General features: G+C 49.0%; 1 protein-coding gene across 1 annotated transcript; it reads left to right on the top strand.

Annotated features, from left to right (window-relative positions):
• Positions 1 to 1,235: 1,235 nt before the first annotated feature.
• On the top strand, positions 1,236 to 26,702 carry HGD (homogentisate 1,2-dioxygenase). The gene is made up of 14 exons (XM_074147405.1): positions 1,236 to 1,258; positions 6,579 to 6,650; positions 9,153 to 9,241; positions 10,972 to 11,077; positions 14,979 to 15,038; positions 15,495 to 15,586; positions 16,252 to 16,286; positions 17,464 to 17,543; positions 17,673 to 17,772; positions 20,128 to 20,252; positions 20,854 to 20,958; positions 22,136 to 22,262; positions 25,543 to 25,724; positions 26,331 to 26,702. The coding sequence occupies exons 1-14, from the start codon at positions 1,244 to 1,246 to the stop codon at positions 26,460 to 26,462; spliced, it is 1,320 nt and encodes a 439-aa protein (XP_074003506.1). The 5' UTR covers positions 1,236 to 1,243; the 3' UTR covers positions 26,463 to 26,702.
• Positions 26,703 to 27,380: the final 678 nt, after the last annotated feature.

Genomic DNA, 27,380 nt, shown 5'->3' on the forward strand with positions numbered 1-27,380 from the left:
ATCAATAACCACTGTCTCTTCATACACCACACCAACTCCCTTGTAGCAGCCTGCCTCATTTGCCAGACCTTAAAAAGTGGCAGCTTTTTGTGGCTCTGACATACTACTCAGGGTGTAAGGAAGCGCCAGTTTTTAGAGAAGACAAAACCTGTCCCTCTTGCAGCCTGAGCTCTTGCTGGCCGCTGCGGGGACCACACGAACTGGTAACTGCTTTGGGGAGGGAAGGCTTCCAGGATGCTCTAGGAGAGGGGGAGACATTAACTCCAGGGTCATGTTTGGATTTCAGTTGTGCCTCCCAGAGATTTCCGCCTGACAGGACTTACAATAGAGCAGGTCACAGAAAGGAAAAAAAAAACAACTGGGTTTTTTTTGTTGGTTTTTTGTTGTTGTTGTTGTTGTTGTTTTTGTTGGTTTGTTTTTTTTTAAGGAGAGAGGAGAATTCAAAGTAAAAAAAAATCAAATAAAATCAATTGATTTTTTTTTCTGCAACTTCTGGAAATGCAGAGCTACTTTCATTAGTATTCCGTAGCTAAATGCTTGCTGCTGCTCCTGCCTCAGCAACAGCTTTCTTGAAAAATATTAATATTTCAGAATTTGTGAGTTCCCCTCATTAGCTCTAATCACAGGAATACAAAATCCTCCCCTGCTTTTGGCCCCAAACTGCTGTGTAATTTGTTTCATGAGTATCACTGCCTTCACCAGGACAGGGATGTGAAGATCCTTTCTATCCCCAATGTAACACAGCTTGGAAGCATAATGAACAAATATTTGTTACACATTTAGAAATGAATATGAAAATTCATATGAATTTTAGCATATGAAAATTGCTAGAGGTGTAGTTTATGAAAGAAAACTGTAAAACAGGTGCAAAAATTACTTTTATTTGTTCTTAAACACCTTGGGGTTTTTCCTCCCCTCCATGTGTGGGAACCACGACCCCTTTTTTAACATCCAAAGAGGAAAAAGAGTGGCAAGGGAACCCATTCCCCCTCACCCTCCATTTATTATCTTCAAATCAGTCCCGGGGTTGGTTCTGCGGAGAAGGGCTGGCTTTTGGTTAAACACAGACTGGGCTGAGCAAACAGGTTGAAAACTCCCTTGGACTTTCTCACTTCCAGCATTGTCAGCCTGCCATCAGCCTGGCTCACTCGACCGGCTAGCAGGCTTTGCTTGGCAGGCTGCTTCGGCCAGATACCTGCTTGGGGTTTTTGTCTGCTCCAAGAGGAGGAGGACCAGGAGGAGGATGGCAGGCTTGCAGGTAAGGGGCTGGGTGCCCGTGACCCACCAGTGCTGGCTGTGGACATCCCTTCTCTGCTGGCACTGATTTTTTTGGTGTCTGTTTCACTTTTGTGTGGCCCTCTTCTGTGTTTCAGGGTGTGTTTTAAAGCTCTCTTGGGATAAAGGATTTTGCTGTGTTTCATCTATAAATAGGCTTTTCTTTCCCTCTTCTCCTCCTTTGGGAATCATTCTTGGTCAGGCTGTCCCAGCACGGGACCTCTTCATTGGGGAATTTGGCCTTCCCCCGCTCTCCATACGCACTCCTCCTCCTGCCCCGGCTGCCAGGGGGGTGTTTCCCCCTCAGCCTATGAAATCTGGCTGGCGACATCTGCCCAGATGTTGCAACCGTGGCAGCCATCGTCTGCCCAGATGTTGCAACCCTGGCAGCCATCTCACCCGGCAGCCCAGGGGAGCAGCGGCTCCGTCCCAGGGCAGTTTCTCAGTCCCCTGCAGAGGGCACACCGGCACACCGGGGCTCTGGCCATGCCCTCCTCTCCGAGCCCCAGTGGGGCAGCCGGCAGGAGCTTTCCCCGCTGGCATTTTCCAGAGCATGGGGGAGTTTGGGGAGAAGGGCAGGATGTGGCGGGTGGCTCATGCCTAGGAAAGTGAGGCTCACAACCCTGAATCTCATCGGCACCTCGCTGTCATTGGGCAGGGGCCAGTCCCTCTCAAGAGTCCCGGCTTCTTCATACAGTAAAATTTCACCATGCCCCTTCCTTGCCTGTCCCTGACACCCCTCAGCTCCCACTGTCTTCTTTCCGCAGCAGGGCAGCCTTCCCCCTACACCACTCCGGATGAGTGGCTGATGGGTTTCTGTCACAGCTGTGACAGATTCTTCCATGTCCTCATCTCTGACTTGTTCCTAGCAGGCCCTAACACCTTGTTGGCTGGTGTGACTTTGGCTGCAGGTTGAACATGGGTCTGCCCAGAGCTGGCCATGGGAACAGGCTGCTCTACCAGCACCTCCCCTCCTTGACATCACATACATCTGTACCCCGTTATCACCTCTCCTCGGTCAATCTTCTCTTTGCAACTTTTCTCCAAAAGTGTCACTTCACCCTTCCTCTCTGCTTTTCCTGGCATCTGTCCCTCTCTTCCCTCCTCCACCGAGTGCCCTGACCCACCTTGGAGCCGGGCAGGTCCTTTCAGGAAGGGTCTGGCCCTGGACCTGCCTGGACACGTTCCTGTGCAACCTGCTCTAGGGTGGACCTTCTTTGGCAGGGGGTTGGACTAGATGATCTCCAGAGGTCCCTTCCAACCCCATAGCATCTTGTGATTCTGTGACCATCCCCAGCACTTTTGGAGCAGACAGTTGGTGAGACACTGGGGATATGGCAGCTCTGCTAGTGATGTTGGCCCTGCGCCACCATGGCAGCACCAGGTAGAGCTTTGGTTTTACCCTGCTCAGAGGGTGAAAGACCTGCTTTGCTCATCGCCCCAAACGCTCATATCCCTGCTTCTGTGAGTTTGTGTTAGATGCTCCGGTGTTTACTGAACTGAGCTGATACCAAGGGCCATGCCTTTTGTCTAAAGATGAATGTTGTTTTCCTGTGTCCTGCAGCAGGAGCTGATAGAGAAAGGTATTATGCAGTGTTTGAAGAAGGGCCTTAATTATTTTGCAGACTGTGTTCAGACTTCAAATGCCTTTTTCCCATGCCTGCTGTCTAATCCGGTGAACAAAAGGTTATGGTTTATAGGTCAGAGCACGACACCCATTGCGAGCATTCTGCTTTGCATCCCAGTTATTCCAATCAATGAGCTTTGCTGAATTTTTTATGCTGTGCTGGGCTTTTATCTCTACCATTTTATTGAAAAATGACAAAACAAAAAAAAAAGTGGAGTCAGATGAATTCCTAAGATCCCATTTGCATAAAAAGCTACAGGATCTTGAACCAAAATAACAACAACAGTAATTAAAACCAGAAATGAAAACAAAGGACCGCAGAGAACTTTTTGTTTTACCAAACCACTACTCCAATTACCAAAATAGTTTCCATCAGCCTACCCAACCTGGAGGTACTCACAACGTGGCTGGGAACCATGGAGGCCAGGCAGAGACCTAGAGGGAGGCCGCTTTGGACTAAAAACCCATTGCTGTGCCATGGAGAAAAAGGGTTGGTTTCCATCTCTCCGGGTTTTTTCACCCAGGAAGGATGATCCGGTGCGGGTGCCAGGCAGGCAGAAAGGGATCATTTCTGGCTCAGGGCCACCCTGTGCAACACAAACTGGGAGGTGGAGATGGGCTCAGAAGGTTGGCAGGGCGAAGGGCCATCGTGTGCCTGGCCCTTGTTCTGCTGCTCCTGACCGACCTGCATCTGCGCTGGGTCACCGCGTAGTGCTCCAGAGCCCTGGGTGCATGCAGGGAGCTGCTCAGCTATTTTTGCCAGCCCAAGTAGTGTTTGACACTGACCCCTAAGGGCATGGAGAGGAGAGAAACCTCTCTGACGTCTGCCACAGGGAAAGACAAAATAAAATGAGTGAATGAGAAAATCCACACTGAGCATCCAGGCAAAGCCTTGGAGCCACACTCAGGGTGATAAATCACTGGTAGGATGATGTTTCCCCTCCCATGCTGCAGTCCTGCCGATGTCTTTTTTTTTCAGCAGTTACCCGAGGATTAATTTATTTTTTTTTTCTTGGCGAGGAAGAATTGATTTGACCGAGCAATGATGCAGCAGCTTCTGCTCCTGCCCTCCGGACAGTGGGGCGATGCCACCCTCTCCGAGACACCCCCTGTTCCCTGGCTCAGCTCCCCTGCCCTGACCGCCCAGCCTCCTGCTTCCTCACTGGGCGATGACCAGCAGCTCTGCAGCCCCGGATGATGCACAGCTGAGGAAGGCAGCAGCAGCTCTCCAGCCAGCAGCCGGATGGGAAACTGCCTGCATTGCTGCGCTCAGGAGCCAGCTGCCCGCTCGGGGCTGGCGAGGTTCTGTGCAGCACCAACATGAGCTCACAGCAGCTGCAGGCACAAGATGCTTGCTGCTGAGTTTCTCTTCTTTCCTTTCCTTCTCCCTCACCATCCCAGCAAGCAGAAGCAAAGGGGCTTTTGGGGATGTGGATGGGCAGGCCAGCTGGGCAGGTCACCAGCTTATTAGCCTGAAGGATGGGGGATGGATTTCTCACAACAAAACTTCTGTGCCTCCTTCCCCCTCACCCCAGCACCGTGGCAGAGGGGGTGTCGGGGAGCACATGCGGATTGCCAGATACACAAACCCACCAAAGAACCACAAACCATCCCCCCCAGCTCTTCACCAGCTTAGTTGAGCGTTTTGCAGGTGGTGCTCAGCAAAGCAGCCCTCATGTTGCGTTAACCATCTCCTTGCTGTGCTAATGGCAGAGCATGCCAGGCTGCTGGCTATGCCTCCAGAAAATAAGCATGCCCTCCTCCTCCTCCTCTTCCCATCTCACCTCCCCTTCATTGAGGCTACCCCACAGGCAAATGCTCCAGCCACCTCTCCATTGCAGGTAGAGGAGGATGCAGTGCAGAGGTCTCAGTTAATTCTGGAACTACTGCAGTCCCATCAGATATTGCTGCATTTCCTTTTAAACAAGGGGAGAGAAAAAAAAAAAAAAAGGAAATGCTCCAGTACAATACATTTGCCGAGGCTGCTTAGGTGACCTGCTGCTTTGCATATCAATATGCTTCTTGCAGAGCCCAGTGGAGAGCAGAGTCCTAGTGATGTGCGTCCGTTTGTGAGAAGGAGAGGAATAGCCTTCCTGAACCAACGGAAACCGAGTTGTTTTCAGGTTCAGGCTAAGCGGGGCTTCCAGCCAGCCTGGCTCCCTCTGGGAATGGGTTTTTCTTTCAGGTCCCTGAAAGGTGCCGGAGGAAAGCACACCGTTTGTCAAGAGGTTTCAGGTTTGCTCTCTGAGTGTCTGCCAGCCTGGGAAATTTCGAGGGGGGGCTGCAAATTGCACAAGGCTGAGAAATCCTGGGGGAAATAATCCAGGCACTATAATAATATAATAAAGCAGGGATAGGGGACTTGTGCCTCCACCTTTGTTCCAGACCCCTGCCTCTTGGGGTGTCGTACCGCACAGAGGGAGGGTGCCTGCCGCTTTTGCTGGGGTTTCTCAGTGCTGGTGCCCTGAGGCAGCTGCTGGGGTGCAGCAGCATCGCAGCGCCGCAGCCGCCCCGTCGCCGCAGGCACGCATGTGTCAGCCAAGTGTTGGGACTCCTGGGCTTTGCCATCCCAGCGCCACTGTGTGAAGGCAGACGAGTAGCCCAGCTACTCTTGCGGTTGATAGAGGGGAACATTAATATTTAAGTCTCTCCCCAGGCCATGGAGCTGAACCATTGATCGCTGCCAAAACACCTCTGTGTTCACGCGGAGTTCAACAGAGTTGCTTCATGCCTTTCTATAGCATCTGAAGGGACTGTATTTACATTTCTGTCAGTGCAAAGCTAAGGTCTCTGTTATACCGGCTTCCTTTGTGTGTCTCAGGTTTACTGTGGGGCTTTTGTCAGTGCCACAAAGCTGGGAGACACACACTCCAGGGACCTGTGGCTTTTAGCCGTGCTCAGACCACAGAGAGGCTGTAGGCAGGGCAGGCTTGGGAGGTCATACAGGTCCGTTCAGTCCATGGGTCTCTCAGGTATACATCACCCTAGGAAACCAGATTATCACCTGGTAATGATTTAATTCTTGCTTACTGCCATTTCATGCCCAACTGGGTGATACCCATTTAGGGCAAATCAGTGACACAGTGTAAGTCCCAGCGAAGTTTCCTTTCCTCCCTCAATCCCAACGACATCCGGACCTTTTTATTGATGGTCATGGGGATGTATTACCAGCAAATGACTCCCAGTTTCAATCCCTGAGGATCCGAGGGGCATCACTCAGTGCACAAATGTACAAGGCAATCTGCAGATGTTGGAACATCCACTATTCAAGCCAAGTCAGGTTTAACTTGGATGATGCTAGCACGCCTCCATAATGTTGATGCGTAAGTTCTTCTCCTTATACATCACTCTGTTGTTCTTGAGTCTGACTGCATGTGTGATATTTGGCATATTTCTCAAGTGCCTTCATGGTGCAGAATGTGGTCAAAATGTACATGCAGATTTAGCAGAAGAGCAAATCCTGTCCATGCTTCCTAGTCCACCATGCATTTAGCCAATGAAGCCAACCAAGGAGGTCCATGGCAATATGCAAGTATATCACTTGGGAAAGTCTTAATGCACACAAAGAGCCTGGGAAAAAAAAAAAAAAAAGGCACAGGGAAGCGATCGATGGCTTGTTTGGAGAGGTTTGCTTGTATTTTCAAAATGGTGATCAGTTGTGTGGTTTATTTTGCAGTACATGTCGGGATTTGGAAATGAACACGTTTCTGAGGATCCACGCTGTCCAGGAGCTTTACCAGAGGGACAGGTACTGAGGTTTTTTAAATGACTTATTAAAATGACATGGAATAGAGTGAATATCTGTTCCCTGGGCTTCTTTTAACATGTTTTCTTTCTCTCTGCCACCACAAAAGTCTCCAGGAGCCTTCTTTATGCTGGACTGGAATAATAAGATGCTGGCAAAAATCAGAATTAAAGATTTCCATTCATCCTTTCTATTTTTAAGTTACTTGTGAGCTTCCAAGTTTCACCTAGGGAGTTAAGACTTGCCTGAATTACCTCTGCTCAACAGCAGGGTTTTTTTCCAAAAGGAGTTTGCAGTAAAAGTGTCTCAGCCACACCGAGAAGGAATACATTGGCTCTGGAATAAACCTGAGCAGAAGTTTAAAGCTTGGCAGAGAGACATGCTCACGCAGGGGATGCAGCTTTTGGGATTTCTGTAGGAATTGGGTTCGATAAAGCTGGCTTATAAGCCTTTGGCAGGAGAGCAGCTTCTTTGTAGGGAGGGGACATGAACGCCTGTAGTAATAAACCAAGAGAGTAATTCTTAAAAGTAACTTCTGAGCATGTTAGATTAAAATAAATTATGTCAGGTCTTTTTGTTTTAAGGAAAGGAATAGTGACCCATGTGATGCTAGCCACTCGGTCTGCAGAGGCAAGAAGGAAACCCTGAAGAATTAAAGCTCTCTCATCCCCTTTACACCAGCACACATTCTGAGGCTGACTGTGCCCTCCCTTGGATGACCTGTAATCCCCTGGAGTTGGATAGCAGCATTTGACGCTGTCAATGGCATCCCTTGGTGCAAGTCATCTCCTCTTCATCCTCTGGGCAAAGTGGCCAGCAGAATTAAGGTCAAACAGGGAACTTTACCCTTCACTTTTCCTGGGTTTGCTGGATCTCCCCAGTTCTGATGTTTTACACATTGTGTGGCAGTGTGGGCAGTAACACACAATACTAGCACACATTAAATGTGTATATATGTCCCCTAGGTCTGCACTGCAGCCTTAGGTGTGCCCACAAGAAAGAAAAACTGCTGTGCTGGATCAGACCGATGGCTCAGCTGGTGCAGTGTCTTGTTTCTGAGACTGGCTATAGCAAATGGGTGGAGAAAAAATGTAAGAAAGAAGTGCTTTAAAACTGGGAGATCAACAGCAGTGAATGCTGGTCTGAACAGGCAGCAGGCTGTGGTGAATGTGCTCCTCATGATTTCCGAGAGCAGCACCACTTTCTGGGTGAGGAGACCCCTTCAGCTCCTGGTGGAGGTACCCTCATCTGGACAGAGTTTTGACTTGGTGTCAAAAGAGTTAATAGAAAAATCTGAAAACAAGTTAGACAAAAAATCTCCAGTCCCAGGGGTGGATCCTTTCTCCTCTGCAGTATTTATAAGACTGGCATCTGCAGTAGTGCTGGCTAAGATAAAAATGACAAGGGCTATTGATCCCCCTGCTTCACTGCATACCCATACCGACAAGATGGAGTTTGAGGGCTGGAAGCTACGTGTGTTATGAGAGCTTTACCTCTTCCTCCTGCCCACCTGTCAGGGCAGTATTTGATACTGTATGGATGGCTGATCCGCTTAGCTGCAGCAGGATGACAGGATGCTAAACTAGACCTTGCAGGAGGGAGATGGGATAGCAAATGGTGTATGACTGTCCCACCGGGGTATTTCCTGCAGTTCTTGGATGCCTTTGCTTCTTGCTGATCTCAAATAGATGCTGGCCTACTTAGATCAAAATGTCTAGTTTCTGTTCTCTGAAAAGGAGGAATCTATCCTTCAGTTATGAACTCACAAGGGTTGCTAAGCCTGTGCTAGTCATACCCACGGCTCTGCAAAGGGGAAAGTGCCCCCTTTGTACTCCAAAGGAGGACTGTCACTGTGCAGAAGCCCTGTGGAAAAGCAAAGGCTCCCACACAGGTCACTCCTGCTCTTGGGCAGCAAATAGCAGTGGCAGAAGGAAGCAGCACGCCACCAAAATCCCTGCTCTGGGTGTCCCTCCCCCAGGCAGAGGGCAGGAAGAGAAGGTGATATTTAATGCGTAGGAGGGAAGAAAAAGTGCAGCTGCTGTGAGTCTTTATCAGCCCTCTGGAAAGCCAGACAGACATGGTGCTCTGGGGCAACCCCTCTGAACACTTGGTCTCAAAAAACTTTGTGCATAATAATGGTCTGCTTTGCAGTCTATAAGTGTTGGGAATAATCCCCTTATCCTGATGCTCCTTTCACCCACCCTACCGAGCACTGCCCCATACAGCTTGTTCCAGCAGCCAGCGTGTTGCCTCAATGGTTGTGCCAACTCCTTTAGGGCACTTCCGTAGCCTCTTGCATGTGGGAATGGGTTTGGGAATCTGGCTGGTACTCACAGGGCATCTAGCCTCACAGGAGCAAGAAGATGCAACTACCAGGGCTGATGCACAGACTCAGGAGTACAGTCCATCCCATGGCATCAGTCTGCGGCCTGCTGCCAGGGGCTCCAGAGCTAACTCCCGTGCCGCTGCCTTTCACTCCTTATTTTTCCTTCTCCTCCCATTCAGAATAACCCGCAAGTGTGCCCGTATGGCCTGTACGCTGAACAGCTCTCGGGCTCCGCCTTCACCTGTCCCCGGCCGACGAATAAGCGAAGGTATCGTGACCCCTGGCAGCGAGCGGGTGATGTGGGGTGCTTGGGGTGAGGGACAGGGAGGGATGGAGAGGTTGCCTCTGTGCCACCAGAGCTTTCTGTGAGCCCAGGCAGGTAGAGGAGGCAAAAGATGCATCCAAAACCCTCCACTGTGTGCTGGGAGAGGGGCAAGGGCAGAAAACTACAGAAAAGGGAGAGGGTGGTTGGGTGGGTGAATGGGTTGTGAAAATGTTGAGAAAGAAGAGGTTGAGGAAGAAAGTGGTTTCCTGAGTGAGGAGAGGAAGAGGAGGGGATGTTCCTGGGGGCCACATTGTCCCGAGGGGACTGTGTGCTGTGCAAAACAACCTTGGGGTCTCAGCCCTGATGCTACTGAGAAAACGCCACCACTACAACTGGCACTGCTAAGCACCTGACGGACGGTGTCAAAACCAAGCCTCTGAGCAGGACTCTTCCCTCGTCCTAAGGGATGCTCCTGCTTGCTGGCCAGGGCCGGTGAGGTGCTAGCTCAGGCTGTACCTCTTCTGGGGCTGGCCAGGGGCTCAGACCAGTGCTAGGCACCCAGCACGCTGCTGACTGCCCCGCGTTCCCAGCAGTGCTGGGGACAGCTTGTTCCAGCCAGCAGCAAACGTCCCGGAGCTCTGTCCCAGTCATCGTGCTCTAGCTATGACCAGATTGCAGAAGATGGGTTTCTCATTTTGCTTCTCCCACAGCGGCTTTTCTGTCCCTTCTGTTGTTCGTTCAAACGAAAGGCAAACGCATCATCTGAGCTGCCTAGCAGAGCTCTGCTCTCCAGGCTGGTGCCAGCTCGCGGTGTGCGTGGGAAAGGGATGAATCATTGTTTGCGGCACGAAGATGTCCTTGATGGAAATTTTCCAGCTCTCAAGGGAGAGCTCCCTCCTCCCCTCTCCCACCCACCCAAACTGCAACCACTGCTGTTAACACATCAAAGGCGCTGGCAGCCCTGCCTAGTTCAGGCTTTCCTGATTACCTCTGCTCTCCTGCCTGATTAAAAACCCAGCTTCAGGCTTGGCTGTGCCTGTGCTTGGTGTGTGGATGCCAGCCACAGCTGCTGGAGTGGTGGGGGTGGCAGGGGCTGCAGCCTTGGACACAGCAGGTAACAAGGAAGAAGAGTGATGGTCCCAGGCAAGTGATGGAAGCATGGGGGACCTCCTACAGCAGTAGGAAGCATCATCGCACATAAAACTCTGGTCTTTGCGGCATGAGCTCACTGGTGGTCCTATGGGCACGGCCAGCTAGGCATAGGATGCTACTTTCAGTAATCCATCCAAATTCAGGTACTGGCTGGGACCTTTTGTCTCCTGCAAGCTCCTCTATACTTTCAGTTAGATACGGTGCTTGTCCCTGTCTTTTCTGAGCTGCTTTGTAGCTGTGTTTAAATAGGCTTTTTTTCCACTTCAGAGATAGCTGTATCTTTAATTTCTATATACTTTGTATATGTGTGTGTGAATGTAAGTGTATGTAATTATATGTAAACACACATATAGACAGTTAGCTACACATAACAGCATATACTTATATTTAAAGCCTATAACAAAAAGCCATCTCTCGGAAGTGTCTGGCTGCGAGCTGGTGTTTGATATTTAATACACCTTTTGGTCCAGTTGCCACAAATGTAAATGTTATTCATGTCTTTAGGAGCTCAATCAGCTGGCAGCCACCTAGAAGGTTTAACCTCTTCCCCAGGCTAATCTGGGTCTTTTCCTTCTTTGTAGCTGGCTGTATCGGATCCTACCTTCAGTCTGCCACAAACCCTTCAAACCTCTCAAGGAGGGCCACTTGACACACGATTGGGATGAAGTTGAGCCTGACCCCAACCAGGTAACCATGCTGGAAAGAGCCGTGGTCCTGCCAGGAGGACAGTTAAATATTAAGCTACTCAGGGGTGCAAGGGCACTGAGCTACAAGAGGTCTGAGAGTGGTAGGGAGCTGGGGATCTGGCCAACACAGGAGTTGGGTCTTGACTGCCACCTGTTGTTCCTCACCTATGGGTCATCCAAGGAAGGACAGCCCTTGATGTGATGCTTGTTGCTTTTCATCTCGATGGATGCTTGTGCTGCTTCACAGCACAGTCGCAATGTCACAGGGTTTGGTCTGTGCTATTAGCGTCTCCCCTGGGGGCTCCTGTTGGCCACCTTTCAGGCTGCTCGCTCTTCCTCTTCAGTTTCCCCCCTCAAAGGCTCATCATGCCCCAGCCCAGCAGGCAGAGCAGCAGCATGTCTCTGCCATCCATCCCTTCCTTCCCTGTGCTTTCATTGAGGCTGCTGGCTGCCAGACCGTTTCTCTGCAGCCCTCATGGGAAATCAAGCTTCATTCTGTAGAGTCACGCAGAGACATGGCATTTGTCTTCCTCTGTTACGGCCTTGCTATCATCTTTAATCATGATTTCTTCCCTGCCAGCCCCAGAACATTTGGCTTTGTTAATCTGACTCTCTCCTCCTGCCGTTCTTCTCTCAACAACATATCATGGTCACCATTTTTTTCTCCTTTCAGGTTTTGCCCTTTGATACATCATCATTAGCTAATTTCCAGCCTCCCGGCAGCCTTGCCATTTGTCTAAATACTTTCCCAGTTCTGGTGGAATATGCTTTCCAGCCACTGACCAAGGAGCGGTGACAGGGTTGTATTTAGGACCCTTTGGTGCTCCTTCCTAAATGAAGCTCCAATGACTTCTGTTACCATCTCATCCATCCCTGATGCCCTTTCGCAGCCTGCATCTACCATTATGGTTATTTATGATTATGGTAATTCCAAGTTGCCCAGCTCTCAAGCATCTCAAGCCATTTACGTGTGGTACATCTTTTACCTAAGGGAACAGCAACAAAACTCCTACCCACTCTCTCTCTCACCGCTTTCAATGGCAATAATCATTGAACCCAAAAGGGTTATTGCTTGGCAGTAAGTGGGAGCCATGCACTTTCTTCTCATCCTTTCCTTCTCATCCTCTCTGAAGCGGAGCCAGAGACCAGGTGCAGTTTGTTGGACAAGACCAACACTTCCCTGCAGTGCTTTGTGTTTTGCCCAGCTCATTTAAGGAGCTTTCCCAATCGTCATCCATCTAAAAGGATGGCCATATGGAGGAACCTTATGCAAGGTCCATTGAAGTCAATGGGAAAAAAATCCCTTCGTGTTGCCCAAAGACAATGGCAGAGTTATAAAAGGCACAGGGCACAAAACAGAAAAGGGAGCTAAGATGATGAAAAAATATGGAGTAACATCCATGCAAGAAATTCTGAAACAGAAGAAAGCTCTCCAGCCTGGAACAGAGATGACCAAGGGAAGCTATGATTGAGGGGCAGGGAAAAAATTATTACCAATAACAAATGTCACATTAGAAAATAAATAAAGGCATAAACTGTGAAACTTCTTGCCAGAGGATCCAGATGGGTTCAAAAAGTGATTGGACAAACCCTGGAGAGAGAAAACCTATAAAGTAAAAGGAAGCACAGAGGTGCCATATTTCAGGAGGCTCATGGATCATACAGCGGGGAAACAACACTAAAAGCTTCCCTGTTTTAAGCACCTGGCACTGGCAGCTGCTGGCTGTCTTAGACTTCTCTTCTGCTCAGGGTACTTGTTCTTCTCTTTTTGCATTGGTGAAACCCAAACACAGCAGATAAACACTAGACAAATGGTGCACAGAGCTGGCTTAGCTGTTTGCAAGCATTTCAGAGGAGAGAGGCCAGACACCATTTTCAATTGCAACCAATGGGCTGGATCACATTTCCCACTCTCCTCCTCCCACGGGATTGACAGCTGTGGAGATGTCCACAGGGACCAAAGTGAAAATGAAGTTGTTATGCAGGAACTGCACTAAAGTTATTGCTTCATCTGTAGAGTTACTGTCATCTTCTGCATTCTTTAGTGAGAAAGGACCATCTTTATACCTAACATTTATTTCTCCTTTTGCCTGTTCTCTCTCCCTCTCTCTCTCTCCCCCCAGTCTTCAGGGTCTTCTCTCTTTGCCCCTCCTTTCTGTCAGTATTTCCCAATGGTTCCTGTCAACTGAGTCCCAATTCCCAATGTGAAGGCTTAAAACTATCATTAGAGGAACAGTTCATGCTGAGATGCCACCACTGACCTTCATAGCTGCCGTGAAATGAACAGAAGCTGGGAAAGTTCCCACTGCCGGGAGTGGCAGCAGGCTCAGGAGCACCTTCTGACCATGCTTTGCATTGGCTCTATTTCGTGTCTGGAAGGCGGTCTTGGAAACCAAAGGAAAACATGCTTTAAAGAAGTCCAAAAGCAAAACCTGAGGTTCAGCACTCTCTTACTGCCTCATCTGTGGGGTGTCAATACCTCTCAAGGGTCACATGTGATCCGCTGGTGGATGCATTTGTGTCTCCATCCAGAATACGCAGCTTTTCCAGAAGCCTCTTCCCCTCTGCCCCGCAGCCCAGCAGTGTGACCCTGAGCAGGCACCATCACAGAGCCACCCAGGTATCCCGGGGAGGAAAACACAGCTCTGGAATGAAGGAAGGAAGAGACAAGGGATGGATCCAACCCAGGAGACCCAAGGCTGCTGCAAGGCTGTGGTGGTTGGATGCCCTCAGGAAGCAGATGGCTTCAGAGAGCAGAGCAGAGAGGGCCAAGCTGCGGGGCCAGGCCTGGGGTGCAGCTGACTAATTAGTGATAAGCCCCTGCTTTGCTCAGCTTTACTGACAGATGCACTCGCTGGGCACAGTTCCCTGTTTCCTCCCCAGGCCAGCTCTCCAGGAGAGCCTGACAAGTTGCCTGGCCACCCACATTTTGATTTGGGTTTGGAAAACTTCCATGAGGCTTGGGGGAATTTAATATCTTTGCATTCCTTTCAAATTTAGCTGAAATTTCACATAGTTCAAAATTATTGGGATAGGCAGGCACAGACAGAGAGTCCCATAAGCTTTAATTTCTCAGGGCACCAGCCTAAAAGCATGTCAAGAACTGCCAGGTCAGGTAGCTAAAAGCAAGAAAATGTTCTTGTGGATGCCCAGAGTCACAGGCGCTTTCATCTGGGGTAAAGCATATTGATGCAGGGTTTATATCTGGCATCTGGCTACATCAACATCCTAATTTTGGGTGTTTGGGGTTGGTCTGCGCTGAATCCCCTCCAGTGATGGGCTCTCAACCACAGCACCTCATTCCCAAGAGCTGCAAAGACCCTTAATATGATATTATTGGTAATAAATACTCTGAACTCCTCTGGCACCTTCTGCCTGAGGATCTCAACAGGCTTTGCAAGAAGTAATTAGTGCTGCTCACAGCTACCATTCACACAGGTAGAGATATTTCTGCTTCGGATGTGGGGAAAATGAGGTGGAGCCAACAGCAGTGTTGTGCTCGGGTCATGGATGGAGTGAATCATCCAGCGTGGAGTGGAGCACAGGACCGTGACAATTCAGATGTGGAAAGCCAGCGCATTTGAATTTCTTTGCTCTCAACAGCGTTGTTAGTAATAAAGGAAGAGGACTACTTTTAAATAGAACTTTTTTATAAACCTTGGCACCACACAAGCCTGCCAATTATTTTACAAAATTATGGTTAAAAAGGAAAAAAAGCTTCACAAATCTAAAGAAACATGCAAACCAAATTAAGCAAGGCAATGAGGAAAGAGAAAGCTACCTCAGCTAGCAGAGAGCAGGGAAGCAGGAAGGGGGGCAGGGTTCTGCTTTCTTTTGAGTTGCCACCATTTGCATTATAACCACTGACATGGCTTTCTTGCTTTTTGTTTGCAACAATCTAGCTGCGCTGGAAACCTTTTGAGATACCGAAAGCCCCTCAGAATAAGCTGGACTTTGTGAGCGTAAGTTGAGGGGCATTCAGGGATCCTCCCCCTTTGGGGGCACGGGGGCACATGGGATGCTCAGCATTGGGCTAATGGCAGTGGTTTTGACACCTCTGGGCTTGCAGAGCATCCATGGGAGGGGAGAGGATCCCAGATTTCAACCAACTGACAGTGGGCTTGATTTTCTTCATTGCCTTTCAAGGAACTCTTCCAAAAAAAGGCCCCAATCCCCAGTTCTCTCCAGTCCTTGGGCTGGAAAACACCAGTTTACATGAATTTTTAAGAACCCCCTAGTATATTAAAGAAAAGCCAACATGTATGGCAAAAGGCCATCCATGGAAAGGCTGGTAGCGGTATGGGAAGTGGGGAGAGGGGCGTGAGCCCCAGCAAGGGGCTGGGATGAGGGGAGAAAAGGGGGCTGGCTCCTGCCCCACTGCCTGCCACTCACTCCCCATGCTTCGGGTCTGCCTGTAGGGGCTGCACACCTTGTGTGGCGCTGGTGAGCCCAGAGGACGCAATGGCATCGCCGTCCATATTTTCGTCTGCAACACCTCCATGCTCGACAGGTCAGTGAGCGCTATGCTGGTGGCTCGGGCTGCCCTGGTCTGGCTGCCTGCGTGTGTATGTCTTGTCGCCGCTGTGCTTGAGTCCAGCTGCTTCCAGCAGTGCTGTCTTTATGTCCTTGTGTTCCTGTGTGCGCAAGCAAAGGAGTCCAGAGTGTCCATGGCAGGTGTTTGTGAAGCAGGTTGTGCTCCATGACTGAGCACTGGGGGAGTGGGTGGGGAGCCATCGAGAGAAGGAAGCACCTGGGCATAGGGATGCAGAAAACAGGGATGTGTTGGATCCAGGTGCTCTCATCCCAGGGACCAGAGCAGCTCCTTGGAGGTCAACATGCCTCTGGTGGGCATCGCTACCTCCAGCAGTGGCTCATGGGGGAAGTCAGCCCTGCTCCCCAAATTACAACTCCTGATGCACCCATGGCCACACAGGCAGTGACCTGGCAGAGGTCAGAGGAGATTCTGCTTCTAGGCCAGGCACATCCAACCTCCCTGCCTCCTCTGCACCTGTCCGTATATTGCATTCACTGACCCACGAGTAGCATTTCTGGTGTTGAAGGGGACACCTCTGCCACATCAGTCTCCCAGCTCAAAACTCCCCAGCAGTGGTTGCGGCATGTGCAAGTCCCTGGTGTTTAAGGCACCTTGACTTTCTTGCTCTCCTTTTTCTTTAGATGCCTTTATAATTCGGATGGCGACTTCCTGATTGGTGAGTTGATATTTTGGCTTTTCCTTTCCCCCACGAGGGTCTATTGGGATCGCCACCTGCCTGCTTCTTTGTTTCCCCAGAGCCTTGTGCCCTACAGACAAGATTTGGAGGAGAGAGTTGGCTTCACCCTCATGCCACCCAGATTTTGTGGTCTGGCAGCAGCTGGGCTGTACCACCCCCCTGCAGCTCAGAGAGAGCCCATCTGTGCCAGACCTCAACTTTGGTTTTGAGCAGTGACCCAGCTTCCTTGGCGTGATGCTCAGGGATCGTGTCCCAGCACTCCCCAGATTGGTATTAGGCACACCACAAGCAGAGGTTTTCTGGAGAACATAAGCCTCAGGATTTCTGAACAGCTCACAACTAGATGCCTTCATTGCTTCAGTCCAAGAGTATTTGGCACAGCAGCTTAGCTCCTGCACTCCGCCAGCCTCAGGCAACTAGACTGCGAAGATGAGTGTTGAGGTTGGCCCATAATGTGCACACATGCTGAAAAATATTCTAGCGGTATCAGAAGCCCGATATTTACTTGTATCTTTCTTGACCGAGGGACAGAAATGCCTTGGGGTCACCAACAGAAACATTTCTCCCATCAAACAGCTATTAAATTGTTCTCTCTCACCTCCCTCACTGCTGTGAAGTAAAAGTTCCAGGGCAGGTTTTGTAAATCTGCTAGTTTTTCAAGGTAAAATGTGAGCTCTCCTGCACGAGGACAGTCAAGGAAAATAATGCAGACCTTAGTGAAACATTACTTATGCCCTCAGGATGCAAGGAGAATTAACTATTTCCAGACATCTCACACTGCCCCAGTCATGACAAGGATGAGTACGTGCACCATTTTATGTGAAGATCACGAGACTGGCAGGTATGGCCCCAAATATATCAAGTCTCACTTATTTGGACAGTGGCACAAACCCTGTGTTAAGGGAGCATGACGCAATGGATGGCCTAACCTCAGCTAGGTACCTGCTGTGACATGGGGGCCATAGGGCTGGTCTGGAAGCTCTCCTCCAGTGCAGGCATCTCTGCCACAAGGCTCTGCGTGGTAGAGGGAGCCCAGTCTCTCTGCGAAGCAGGGTCAGAAAGGGCTCTTCCTTGGAGCTCAGGTGCTCTGGGGGAACAGAGAAGGTGGCAGTCACCACATTGCTTCAGCTTTTCTGCCTGCCTTTTGTTTCCACAGTGCCCCAGCAAGGGAAACTGCTCATCACAACTGAGTTTGGGAAGATGCTAGTGGAGCCCAATGAAATCTGCGTCATCCAGGTAAGGGCCTACTGTGCCTTGCCTGTGGCTCAGAGCCCAATGTTGGAGCAAGCCAGCTCCTGCATTCAGCTGTTCGTGGTTTGTCAGGAAAGTCCTGGGAGGATCCTAGTATCTTCCTTTATTTTCCAGCAAGGAATGCGTTTCAGTGTGGAGGTGTTTGGAGAGACCAGAGGCTACATCCTGGAGGTGTACGGGGCACACTTCGAGCTGCCTGACCTAGGACCCATTGGTAACAATCTACCAACAGAACTACAGTGAATTTCATATATACATCCAGGAATTATAAGCCCCAAACCATCCTTTTATTGCCTATGTAATACATCCTCCCATGCACACGCTTGTTTCCAAAGACACTTTCCGTCCCAGCGCCGTTATTCCCCAGCACAGCAAGCGTCCCCCTGAAAAAAATGTGACAGCTCAGTTGTCCCGATTTTCCCCCGGGACTGAACGCACCATTTCTCTCCCGCCCCCTTTTACACTTTCTCTCTTTCCTTCTGGTTTGGGTGTCCCTGTCTGCTGGCTCTGAATGTGTTCCTATCAAAAGAAACCCAGAAGGCCATCATCACCGATGCCTCTCGCTTACAGATATGGCATAAACAGGAGTGATAGGAGAGAAATTACCCAGTAAAAGGAAACGCAGATTTCAGAGGCGACACATATTCTTGAAGCCCCATTTTAAATTTAATGAAGTGGTTTTTTCCTCCCACCTCTATTCTCAGAGGCGCCTTAGAGCTCTAGAGCCTAGAGCACCTTAGTGTCAGAAGCTATTGCCCTTGGAGAATTAGAAATCAATAAAATGAGCAGCACAGGACTAGGATCAGCAACACGTTCGCATCTCCACATTGTGCTGCCAGGGTGGGTCTGCTTTTGCTGATCACAGGTCTAGCTCTCATAAATTGCAGACCCGCTCTGCCAGCTGCCTCCTGGTCTGTGCAATGTCAAGATGGCAATAGCGCAGCCTCTTGCTGCTGTGACAAAGATATTGCGAGGGTGCATGGCATCTGAAGCGTTGCTGAACCCTCTGTGATTTCCCAGCCAGCTTTTTGGGCGTTGTCAGGTCAGGTATTTCACCTTCCTTATTGCTGGAGTACTTGCATCCAAACTTTTTTTTGGCTGAGAAAAACACCTCCTGGTTAGCACTACTAAGATTGTCTCAGGGAAGGAAAGTGAAACTTCCCTTGTAACTGCTAAAATAACTACAAAACCAGTAACAATAGTTCCCCACTTTCAGACAGGTGTTCTGGGGTTGGTTGTTTTTCATTTTAGGTTGCCTCCCCCTCCCACCCCCCGACTGGGCTTGTTCTGTAACTCTCAGTGAGATCTAAAAGACTGGCCACGGTTGAGGTAAACGGACTAGGTATTATCAATCAGTAACAAGCTTGGTGTGGCCCATCTGCGTTCAGAGGGCCTTTGGAAACATCTCATAGCCACAGTGAAACTGAAGCCGGTCATTCCTGCAGTGGGGAACCAGCCCAGTCTCCAGCCATTTAGCGGGACTCTGCTTGAGCACCTCTCCCATGTGATGTGCGCTGCACAGCTCTTTCTGCATCGAGCCTACAGTGATTTTTCAGCAGTTTTCCTTTCAGCCAGCTGAGGTTACCTGCCTTCACGCACTTCTTGTGCCCTGTGCCTTCTCCACTTGATTATTGATATTGTTGCCCTAGCCTGCTTGTAATAAGTTTTCCCATTAGCTAGTTTTTCAGACACAGTTGGACTGGGGTGGGATTTTTTCGGTCTCCTGAAGGCAGGAATCTATTATAGCGTTTACTTTCTGAAGAAAAAGAAAACGAGTGCACTTGCCTGTAAACCTTTTCAGGAGGTTATAATTATAAGAGCTCCTCTTCTCACCACCTACCTGCCTTCCCCTCAGAGACCAAGATCCTTTGTATTTCAGTCTTACTTTATTCTAACTTCACTTTTCACTTGAAAAAATGACAGCTGGAGAAAAGCACTGACTGCTAAACCCTAGCAGCAGGTAGTAATGTCTGCATTTTTATCCAAGAAATTCAAAACCACTTTGTAACAATAATACTAATGAGAAGAAGAAGAATACTTTAGCACCCATATGGTGCTTTACACTTTGAAAATGCACTCCTCACGCCAACCAACCCCTCAGTATGCCCAGAGTTGTAGGCACCACTAGCCCGTATTTTATTACTTTTTCTGCAAGCATTCAGAAATGTTATTTGCCCCCCTTACGACATGCCTCATAACTTCTGCATGGCTAAGTGTCCAACAAACAGAATGTCCAGGAGCAGAGAGCAATTCGCCCTCCGTTTTTTGCTTAATTCCGAGTTGTTGCATGCCTTTGAGGATGATGTACTAATCTTGTTCAGAAGGCAACTAAGAGAGATCTGTCTTAGTCACATAAGGGGAGCATGGACTTAAACACTAGGATGTATTACAATTACCTACTCAAAGGAGCACAAGAAGTACATGACTATGTCAGGTTTTGTGGTAGGCCAAGAAGCAGTAAGGTCATTCAAAATGCAGAAGGGCACCCACAAAGCCAGGAAATTGCACCAATCTCTCCCTTTGCTAGCAGGTTGCCCAAAGAGCTCTGGCATCTCTCTTTCTTTTGCAGGAGCCAATGGCCTGGCCAACCCCCGTGACTTCTTGGTGCCTGTCGCCTGGTACGAGGACCGCCAAGTGCCGGGGGGCTACACAGTGATCAGCAAGTACCAGGGCAAGCTCTTTGCAGCCCAGCAGGTGAGGATGTCCCAGGAGACAAGGTAACACTGAAGCACGGCGACTGCCAGGGCATGGCCTGGCATATGCAATTCAGCAGCATGCATGTAGTCTCAGAAGGTCCTGCTGGGTTAAGTGGAGCAGGACTGAGCCCTTGCCTTGTTGTGTCATTCATCTTCCCAGTTGAGGCTCCTCAGTCTGGATAAAAAGGTTTGTGAAGACTTGATTGCCCAAAGACTCAACAACAGTCTTTGCATCACTGTTTCCATACGTTTTTAGTGAGAGAGTAGAAAAGAGGAGCTGAGGCTGCTGTGAAAAGCCAGGGTTTCCTTGCCAGAGAGCCAGTGCTGCAGCTGACCTTGTTCAAGCACTGCCTGGGCACTTGAAAGCCCTTAGAGACCAAACTCCAGAGGGAAGGCTGAGGCTCACTAAGTGGAGATGCTAAGGAAAACCACATCCTCGCAGTGTCATGCTGTGCCTAAAGGGCTTCATGTTCTAGGCTGCCGGTGTACCTCTCACCAGCACTAAACCCATTTTTAATTTGGGAAAGAGATGTGCCCTGCATACGTGCAGCAAGTTGGAAGGCTGTGTATGGTAACCCTCTGTCTCTTTGCTTTGGTAGGATTTCTCCCCCTTCAATGTTGTAGCTTGGCATGGGAACTACACGCCGTACAAATACCATCTGGAGAAATTCATGGTTATTAATGCTGTTGCTTTTGACCACGCGGTAAGTTCTGGAGCTGGGCAAGGCAGGGCAATGCTGCATGGACACTGTAGCATCCAAACTTACCCTGAGCTCCAGGAGCTCAGTGCCTGTTAAAAAATACCTTGTGCTCCAAGAAACAGTGTGAAATCTCTTGTGCTGCTTTCCCTAGGCCCAAACCACACTCTTGTAGAGAAAGACAATCTCCTTTCTGGTACAAAGACATAACTGGAGGTTGATCAGCTTCTTAAACAGCTTTATGCATCTTAGCATAGAATTTCTGAACCCTGGAGGAGAGCTGAATGCTGAAGCCAACACACACTGTGCAACTCAGCAAAAAGACTTTTGCTTCAAATTCTTGCCTTGATTTATTTCTTGCAATGGCCCAGACTCCTTCCCCTGGTTCCTCTGAGCCCAGCACTGAAATTCATTCGAAGGGCTGGCAGCTTTCATTGCAATAATTTCTAGATCTTATGGAAAATGACTAAAGCCAAAACTAATGTGAGCAGCTCTTCTAAAAAGGAAACCAGCCCCGTGGGAGAGGTGCCCATAGCGATGCCATCTCTTGGCGCTGCTTCTGCAAGTGGGTGTGCAAGGAGACTGGAGCATTTCTAGTGATACAACCAACAGAAAGTATTGTTTAAGCTCCAGAAAAACCTGCCAGGAGAAGGATGGATTTGGGATCAAAGCCCAGAAAATCACTTTACTGGACTAGAGATTTCAAAAATCCTTGAAGCAAGCCATAATTTCTCTGCACTTTGTTCTCCCTGTTTGTAAAATAACAGGGCTGTGAGGCTAGATCCTCCAGCAGGATGTTCCTGTCCTCTGTAACCGGCTAAGGAAGAGGTACAGTTTCATGGTAGGAGGGGTGCTGGAGACTGCTCCTGGAATTACAGTACCCCATCTTTCAGGGAGGTCCCTCCCCTGCACCTATGCTGCCAACTCCAAGGGCATCATTGCTGGGGCAGGAAAGGGTCTCCAAGACTTACTAAAGGAAGAACCATCCAGTCCCATCACTTGTTCAGCATGGGACCGAGTTGCTGGCTGCTGTCACACAGGGTCACAAATCTCACCCACAACACCAGGTGGAGGCGGTAAAAGTGGTTTTGTAAGGGAGAGGCTGTATCAGTCAGGTTTACTGGCCAGAGCAGATAGCTCTGAGGCCTACTCTGTTTCATGCTTTTTGCTTGGCTTTTTTCAGGATCCTTCTATATTCACTGTCCTGACAGCCAAGTCAACCCGTCCTGGAGTGGCACTTGCTGACTTCGTCATATTCCCCCCACGATGGGGGGTAGCTAACAACACCTTCCGTCCACCATACTACCACCGTACGTCTGCTCTTTGTTGGTTGTGCTTGAGTACAAGATTTCGGGGAAAAAATAAGCCTCCATTTATTTGAGAGCACGCGCGGAGAAGAAGCAGTCTAATTTGTTGCACTTGGCACAGTTTTAGTCAGCTTCTTGGAGTCAGTCCGTCCTCCCTGGAAAACGAACAAACCCAAAGATGTTCCTACTTAGACCATCTTAGGAAAACTCAGAGGTGATGGGCTGGTGGTGTCTGCATAGAGGGATGTGTCTGTACTCAAGGGGCTCCCACTGAGACCGGTTGCATATTGAACTTGGCATTGCACAAATGCATCAGAAATTGTCCTGGCATCCAGCCATGAATTGCTTAATGTATTATTAGAGTACACAGATAAAGAACAGGAGAAAGGAAAATACGACGTCATGGGTGGTGAGAAGCAGAAAGAGACATAGAGCTGCCCAAGGCAGGGTGAGATCAAAGTTACAACAAAGGATTGAATTGGCTCTCCTGAGCCCTTCTTCACCACCTGCACAGTGACGGAGGTACCTCTGACATTTAAGAAGCCAGAGATCAGGAACTAGGTTCCTTCTCAGGAGCAGTTGGTTGATTTTTGGGGTATCACCAGAGATTGTTCCTTTTTGGCAGCTTTTTGGTTTCATCTTGGCAGAGCATGGCCCCATGTTGCATTGAACGGATGCTAGAAATCCAGTTGCTCACATGGGATTGCCCTTCCAGGGTAGGGATGAGGCAACCTGCTCTATGAGACTGAGGGGGGGAGCTTGCTCGTGCTGCACCCCTTCTGTCGACAGCTAAAAGGCCCCATCTCAGAAGCTATCAAGGTCGCACTGTGGTCACTTTGAAGTGCTGAGGCTTTCTGCACACTTACTAACCACAGTTTAATAGCCAGCTCCTCCTGCTACTTAGACATATTTCCAAGCATCTTGGGGGCTGGCAGAATTAAATGGCGCTTGCAAGCACAGTAGGCAGCTGTGCTGCCATCTGAGTAAATCCCACAGGCAAAGTCCTGCCCAGTTGTTCTGCTTTCATTCCCAATAATGACATGGGTGATGGGGAAATACGTCTCCTGACTGGCTGGGATAGTGCCAGGTCACAGTTACCTCTTTTATTAGACCCTAAAAGGCGAGACACACAGCCAGTTTACCATGATTAAGTTGCTGGGCATCAGCAGAGCTGAGCTAACTTTCTACAGACACGTTGTGCGGAACAACATGAACTTCAACCTTGCTTAGTCTGTGGTAAAAGATGGCTGAAATAACTCATTCTCTTGCCTGTGTTGAGAGCTATCAGTACCCATGCAGACAGCTACCACAGCTTCTTATTTGACCACAGTATCTCGGCCATAAGCTTGACCAAAAAATTCATGATAAGCAGGTTGGTTTTCTGCTGTAGCCCAGCCACAGAAGGGCAAAGCTTGCGTGGGCAAGGCAGACATTGCACCAGTTAATTATCAAGACACTGAACGTTAGCTCCCTCTGAAATCACTCGGAGATGAGAATCTTGTACCATTAGAGAGGCATAACAGGACAGAGCAACTCTGAGAGAGGGGTAGCACAAGGTCAGCGCTGCTGAACTCTCCTTTCTCCAAATATTTTACAAGAGGCCTATTTTGTTTGCCAGAAATCTCGTTGCCTCCTCTTCTCAGGTGCAGTGGAAAGCCTGTGTTCAGAGAACTTTGGTGCACTCAGAGTCACGGTTTTTGTCTTGCCTTAACTCTGCCCAAAGTGTAAATATAGCAATGGTTGTCCAAAATTCCTCCCTAGACACCGTAACAATTTCACATACAAAGGTGGCTGTGCAGCTCATAAATACTGACTTCTCTTGGTCACCTTTCTGCATCCCTGGAGGCTGTCAATTACTCCTGGAGTCTTTGGACCACAGGTTGAAAAATGTGTCTGATACAGCTTTATACCATATATTACACCTGTGTCTGGGAGAGTACTGGTCTGACTCTCATTATGGTGGGACCTAGTATCTAATGGCCACTAAGGGGTTTTAACTTCATAGCACCCTGCTTGTAGAGGAACATGCTATTTTACTGATAGGGAATGGAGGCGCCCCCAAGTTCTTGGGGGAACATAGGAAATCTGTGAACAAATAAGAAACTGGGCTCAGCTCATCTCTGAAGCCTTAGCCTGGCTTCCTACTCACCAGCCCACTCTTCCTAAGCAATAGCATAAGTCCTGTTGCAGATGCATTGGCAATCCAGCTCTTAGGGTCCGTACAGCAGTCTGAGTGTGCCAAGCGCAGTACATGAGCAAGTTCAATGAAAAGGCTGTAACAACCCGGTCTTAAATGAGATACTGACAACTTGGGATGAAAATTAATAAATGTTTGCATACATATATAGGCCAGCTCTGCTTTGAGCTAAATTAGTTTTGTTATTAAACATTTCAGACCCTGGATTGTACTTAGCAAAGACTGAACTAGTGGTTAAAAAGGGCTATATATAACACAGCTACAGAAGCGTGTCCTGGTTTTGCAAAAACTGGCTGCTAAGCAGAAAGTTGCCATATTGTTTAGTCACATCAGGTCTACTAAAGCTGAAAGCTTGGGGTGGCGGCTAAAGTACTTCCCCTACAGGTAGCATAACTCAGTAAGTACTGAAGGATTAGATACAGCCATCCTTACCTAAGTTAGTGGTTTATTACTCCATTGGTTTCAGAGGGTCTACTTAAAAGTATTCTTCCTTGGGGAAAGATGAATTTGGCTCCTTGTCTTTGGGCACACAGTGGCTCTCAAGAAATAAGTAAATAACGCACGAATCAAAAGCACAAGGTACTGATGGAGGTGATAGAAGAATATCGAACAAAATGATTTCAAGCTTGTAACCTGGGACAGCAGAGCAGGCTTTCTCACCAGACTGCTGGCCAGGCATTTTATGCCTCAGTGCCTGTAAGACAGGGATGATTATACTGAACTTTCTTTCCAGTACTTTAAGATCTATAATCCAAGTCTGTAAATGCCAGGTTACACCACACAGGTGCAGCGCTTGCACAGCTCGAGATGGTAGGAAAAGCACTGGTCTGCCAACATCAGTGCACCTTCATTAGGGAGCTGTCAGTTTCTGAATCCAGATAATTAAGAGCAGAATGAAACCCGTACAGGTTTACAAGCATCACCTGTAGGATCCCTGATGGCCTCTCTTGTGATACCCTGCTTAGGAATCTCCACTTCACCCACTGCCCAGCCCAGCTTAGCTCGGGGGCTTCAAGGAGCTTGCAGCCCAGCTGTGATGCCTCCTAATTGCCTTGCATTGTGACCTCTTCTCTATGTCTCCTGCAGGGAACTGCATGAGTGAGTTCATGGGGCTCATCAAAGGCCACTACGAAGCAAAGGAGGAAGGCTTCCAGCCTGGAGGGGCCAGCTTGCACAGCATGATGACTCCTCACGGGCCAGATGCCGAATGCTTTGAGAAGGCGAGCAAAGCCAAGCTAGAGCCTGAGAGGGTTGCAGAAGGGACCATGGTAAGGAGCCAAGGGAGCCGGTAAGATTTCTAATACAGCATGGCATACTGAGGCTGTGCCACTCTCCAAGTACAGCCTCGCTTTTTGCTGGGAAGTTGGAAAAGTACTTGGACCAAACAGCTGCAGCATTCGCCTCCCTTACTGATGAGCACCACTCAACTCCCAGGAGCTCCCCTGGAGACATATGATGCCAGGCAGCTTTGATCATCTGCCCACATAAATTGTTGCCTGAGCAGGAAGCTGGGAATTTTCATGCTAATTTTTATCTTAGCCTATGGACAAAGAAATGAAACCCCTGACCATCCTCCTTTCTCCACCCCCTAAAATCTAATGATGATCATCAACAGGCCTGGAACCAGAGCTTTTGGAACAACCTGGCCTTCCTGGGTATGCAGGGAATCCAAAGTCACTTCTGAGATTTGGTTAATATCAGCATTGCAATGCCGGCTCTGAAGAGCTTTCTCCCTCTGGATGGATGGGGCTGGAGGTAGACCCTGGCAAGGCTGGACCATGTGTGCAACTTCTCTTTGTGGTAGAGTAGAGCCACCGTGCCTGGATGCAAACTCTCACTCTCTTGCCCTAACCTACCTTCCCTCTTCCCAACAGGCCTTCATGTTCGAATCGTCCCTCAGTATGGCCGTCACCAAATGGGGCGTCCAGACCTCCAACCGCCTAGATAAAAACTACTACAAGTGCTGGGAACCTCTGAAAAGCCATTTCAACCCTAAGTGCAAGTAGAGAGAAGTATTTGTTGCTTGCAGTACGTGAGTGGACAGGCACATCCAGCATACCTACGTGTAGTGGCACAGTCGACTCGGGCAATGCAGAGTTCTCCAGCACAGAACGGCATTTCCAGCGGCCACCAAGCCACGAAAATGATCATCCCTATGTCACTTGGGAAACGCAGTAAAAAAAACCCACCATTATTCTTAACTTTCAAGTATCCAATTAAAGCTTTCCTGGTGACACGCTGAAGCTGAAGTACTTGCACGGCTCTCACTATGTGCAGTTGGTGTGAATGCTGTACCTTGTGGGGGTAAGAGGCAACAGCCAGCCTGCGTTCACAGGGCCTCCTGAAAATATGACCCAGTGCATCTTTCAAAGGGAGAAACTAGGGATCAATAAAGCATTTTATGCTGTCTGTAGGCGAAGAGCTTTCCAAACAAGAGCTGAAGGCTCTAACGGATCTAAGCCTCCTATTAGAGCAAACCACTTCAACCTGCTGCTTTGTGGAGGGTTGCCAAGGACAGACTTACTGTCAGAAAAGTTGACTGCAAATTGGAAAAGGTTGGGGAACCTAAAGCACTTCACTGCGAAGTCAGGGAAAGTTTCCTTTCCAACCCCACGCTCCTGCCATTCTTCAACATCGACTTGTTTGTCAGCACTTGACAAATTATCTCCCTAGTTAAATGCTAATTTGCAGCATAGCACGTGCAAAAGGGCTTGTCTGGCCAGTCCAGGCACTTGTTCCTCGGAAGGTACCTGGAAGAAAGCTCAAGTGCAGACAACATCGCGGACAACCTCAAAAATTCATTGGAGTACACAAGCCTCACCTGCAGGTGGTGAGTTCCATAGGGTGGAGGCAGAAAGCGAAGCCTCAAGTAGGCTGGGAATTAGGAGCACAGCCCAGGCACCCCAAACCTCAGGCCTGTGCTT

This window comes from Numenius arquata, chromosome 1 (assembly GCF_964106895.1).
Source record: "Numenius arquata chromosome 1, bNumArq3.hap1.1, whole genome shotgun sequence".
In the NCBI taxonomy this organism is placed as follows: Eukaryota; Metazoa; Chordata; class Aves; order Charadriiformes; family Scolopacidae; genus Numenius; species Numenius arquata.

Excerpts from the sequence above, each read along its gene's own strand:
- HGD (XM_074147405.1), top strand. Across the intron at positions 17,773-20,127 it reads GCCTGACCTAGGACCCATTG|GAGCCAATGGCCTGGCCAAC; the intron begins GTAACAATCTAC and ends TTTCTTTTGCAG. Across the intron at positions 25,725-26,330 it reads GGGTTGCAGAAGGGACCATG|GCCTTCATGTTCGAATCGTC; the intron begins GTAAGGAGCCAA and ends TCTTCCCAACAG.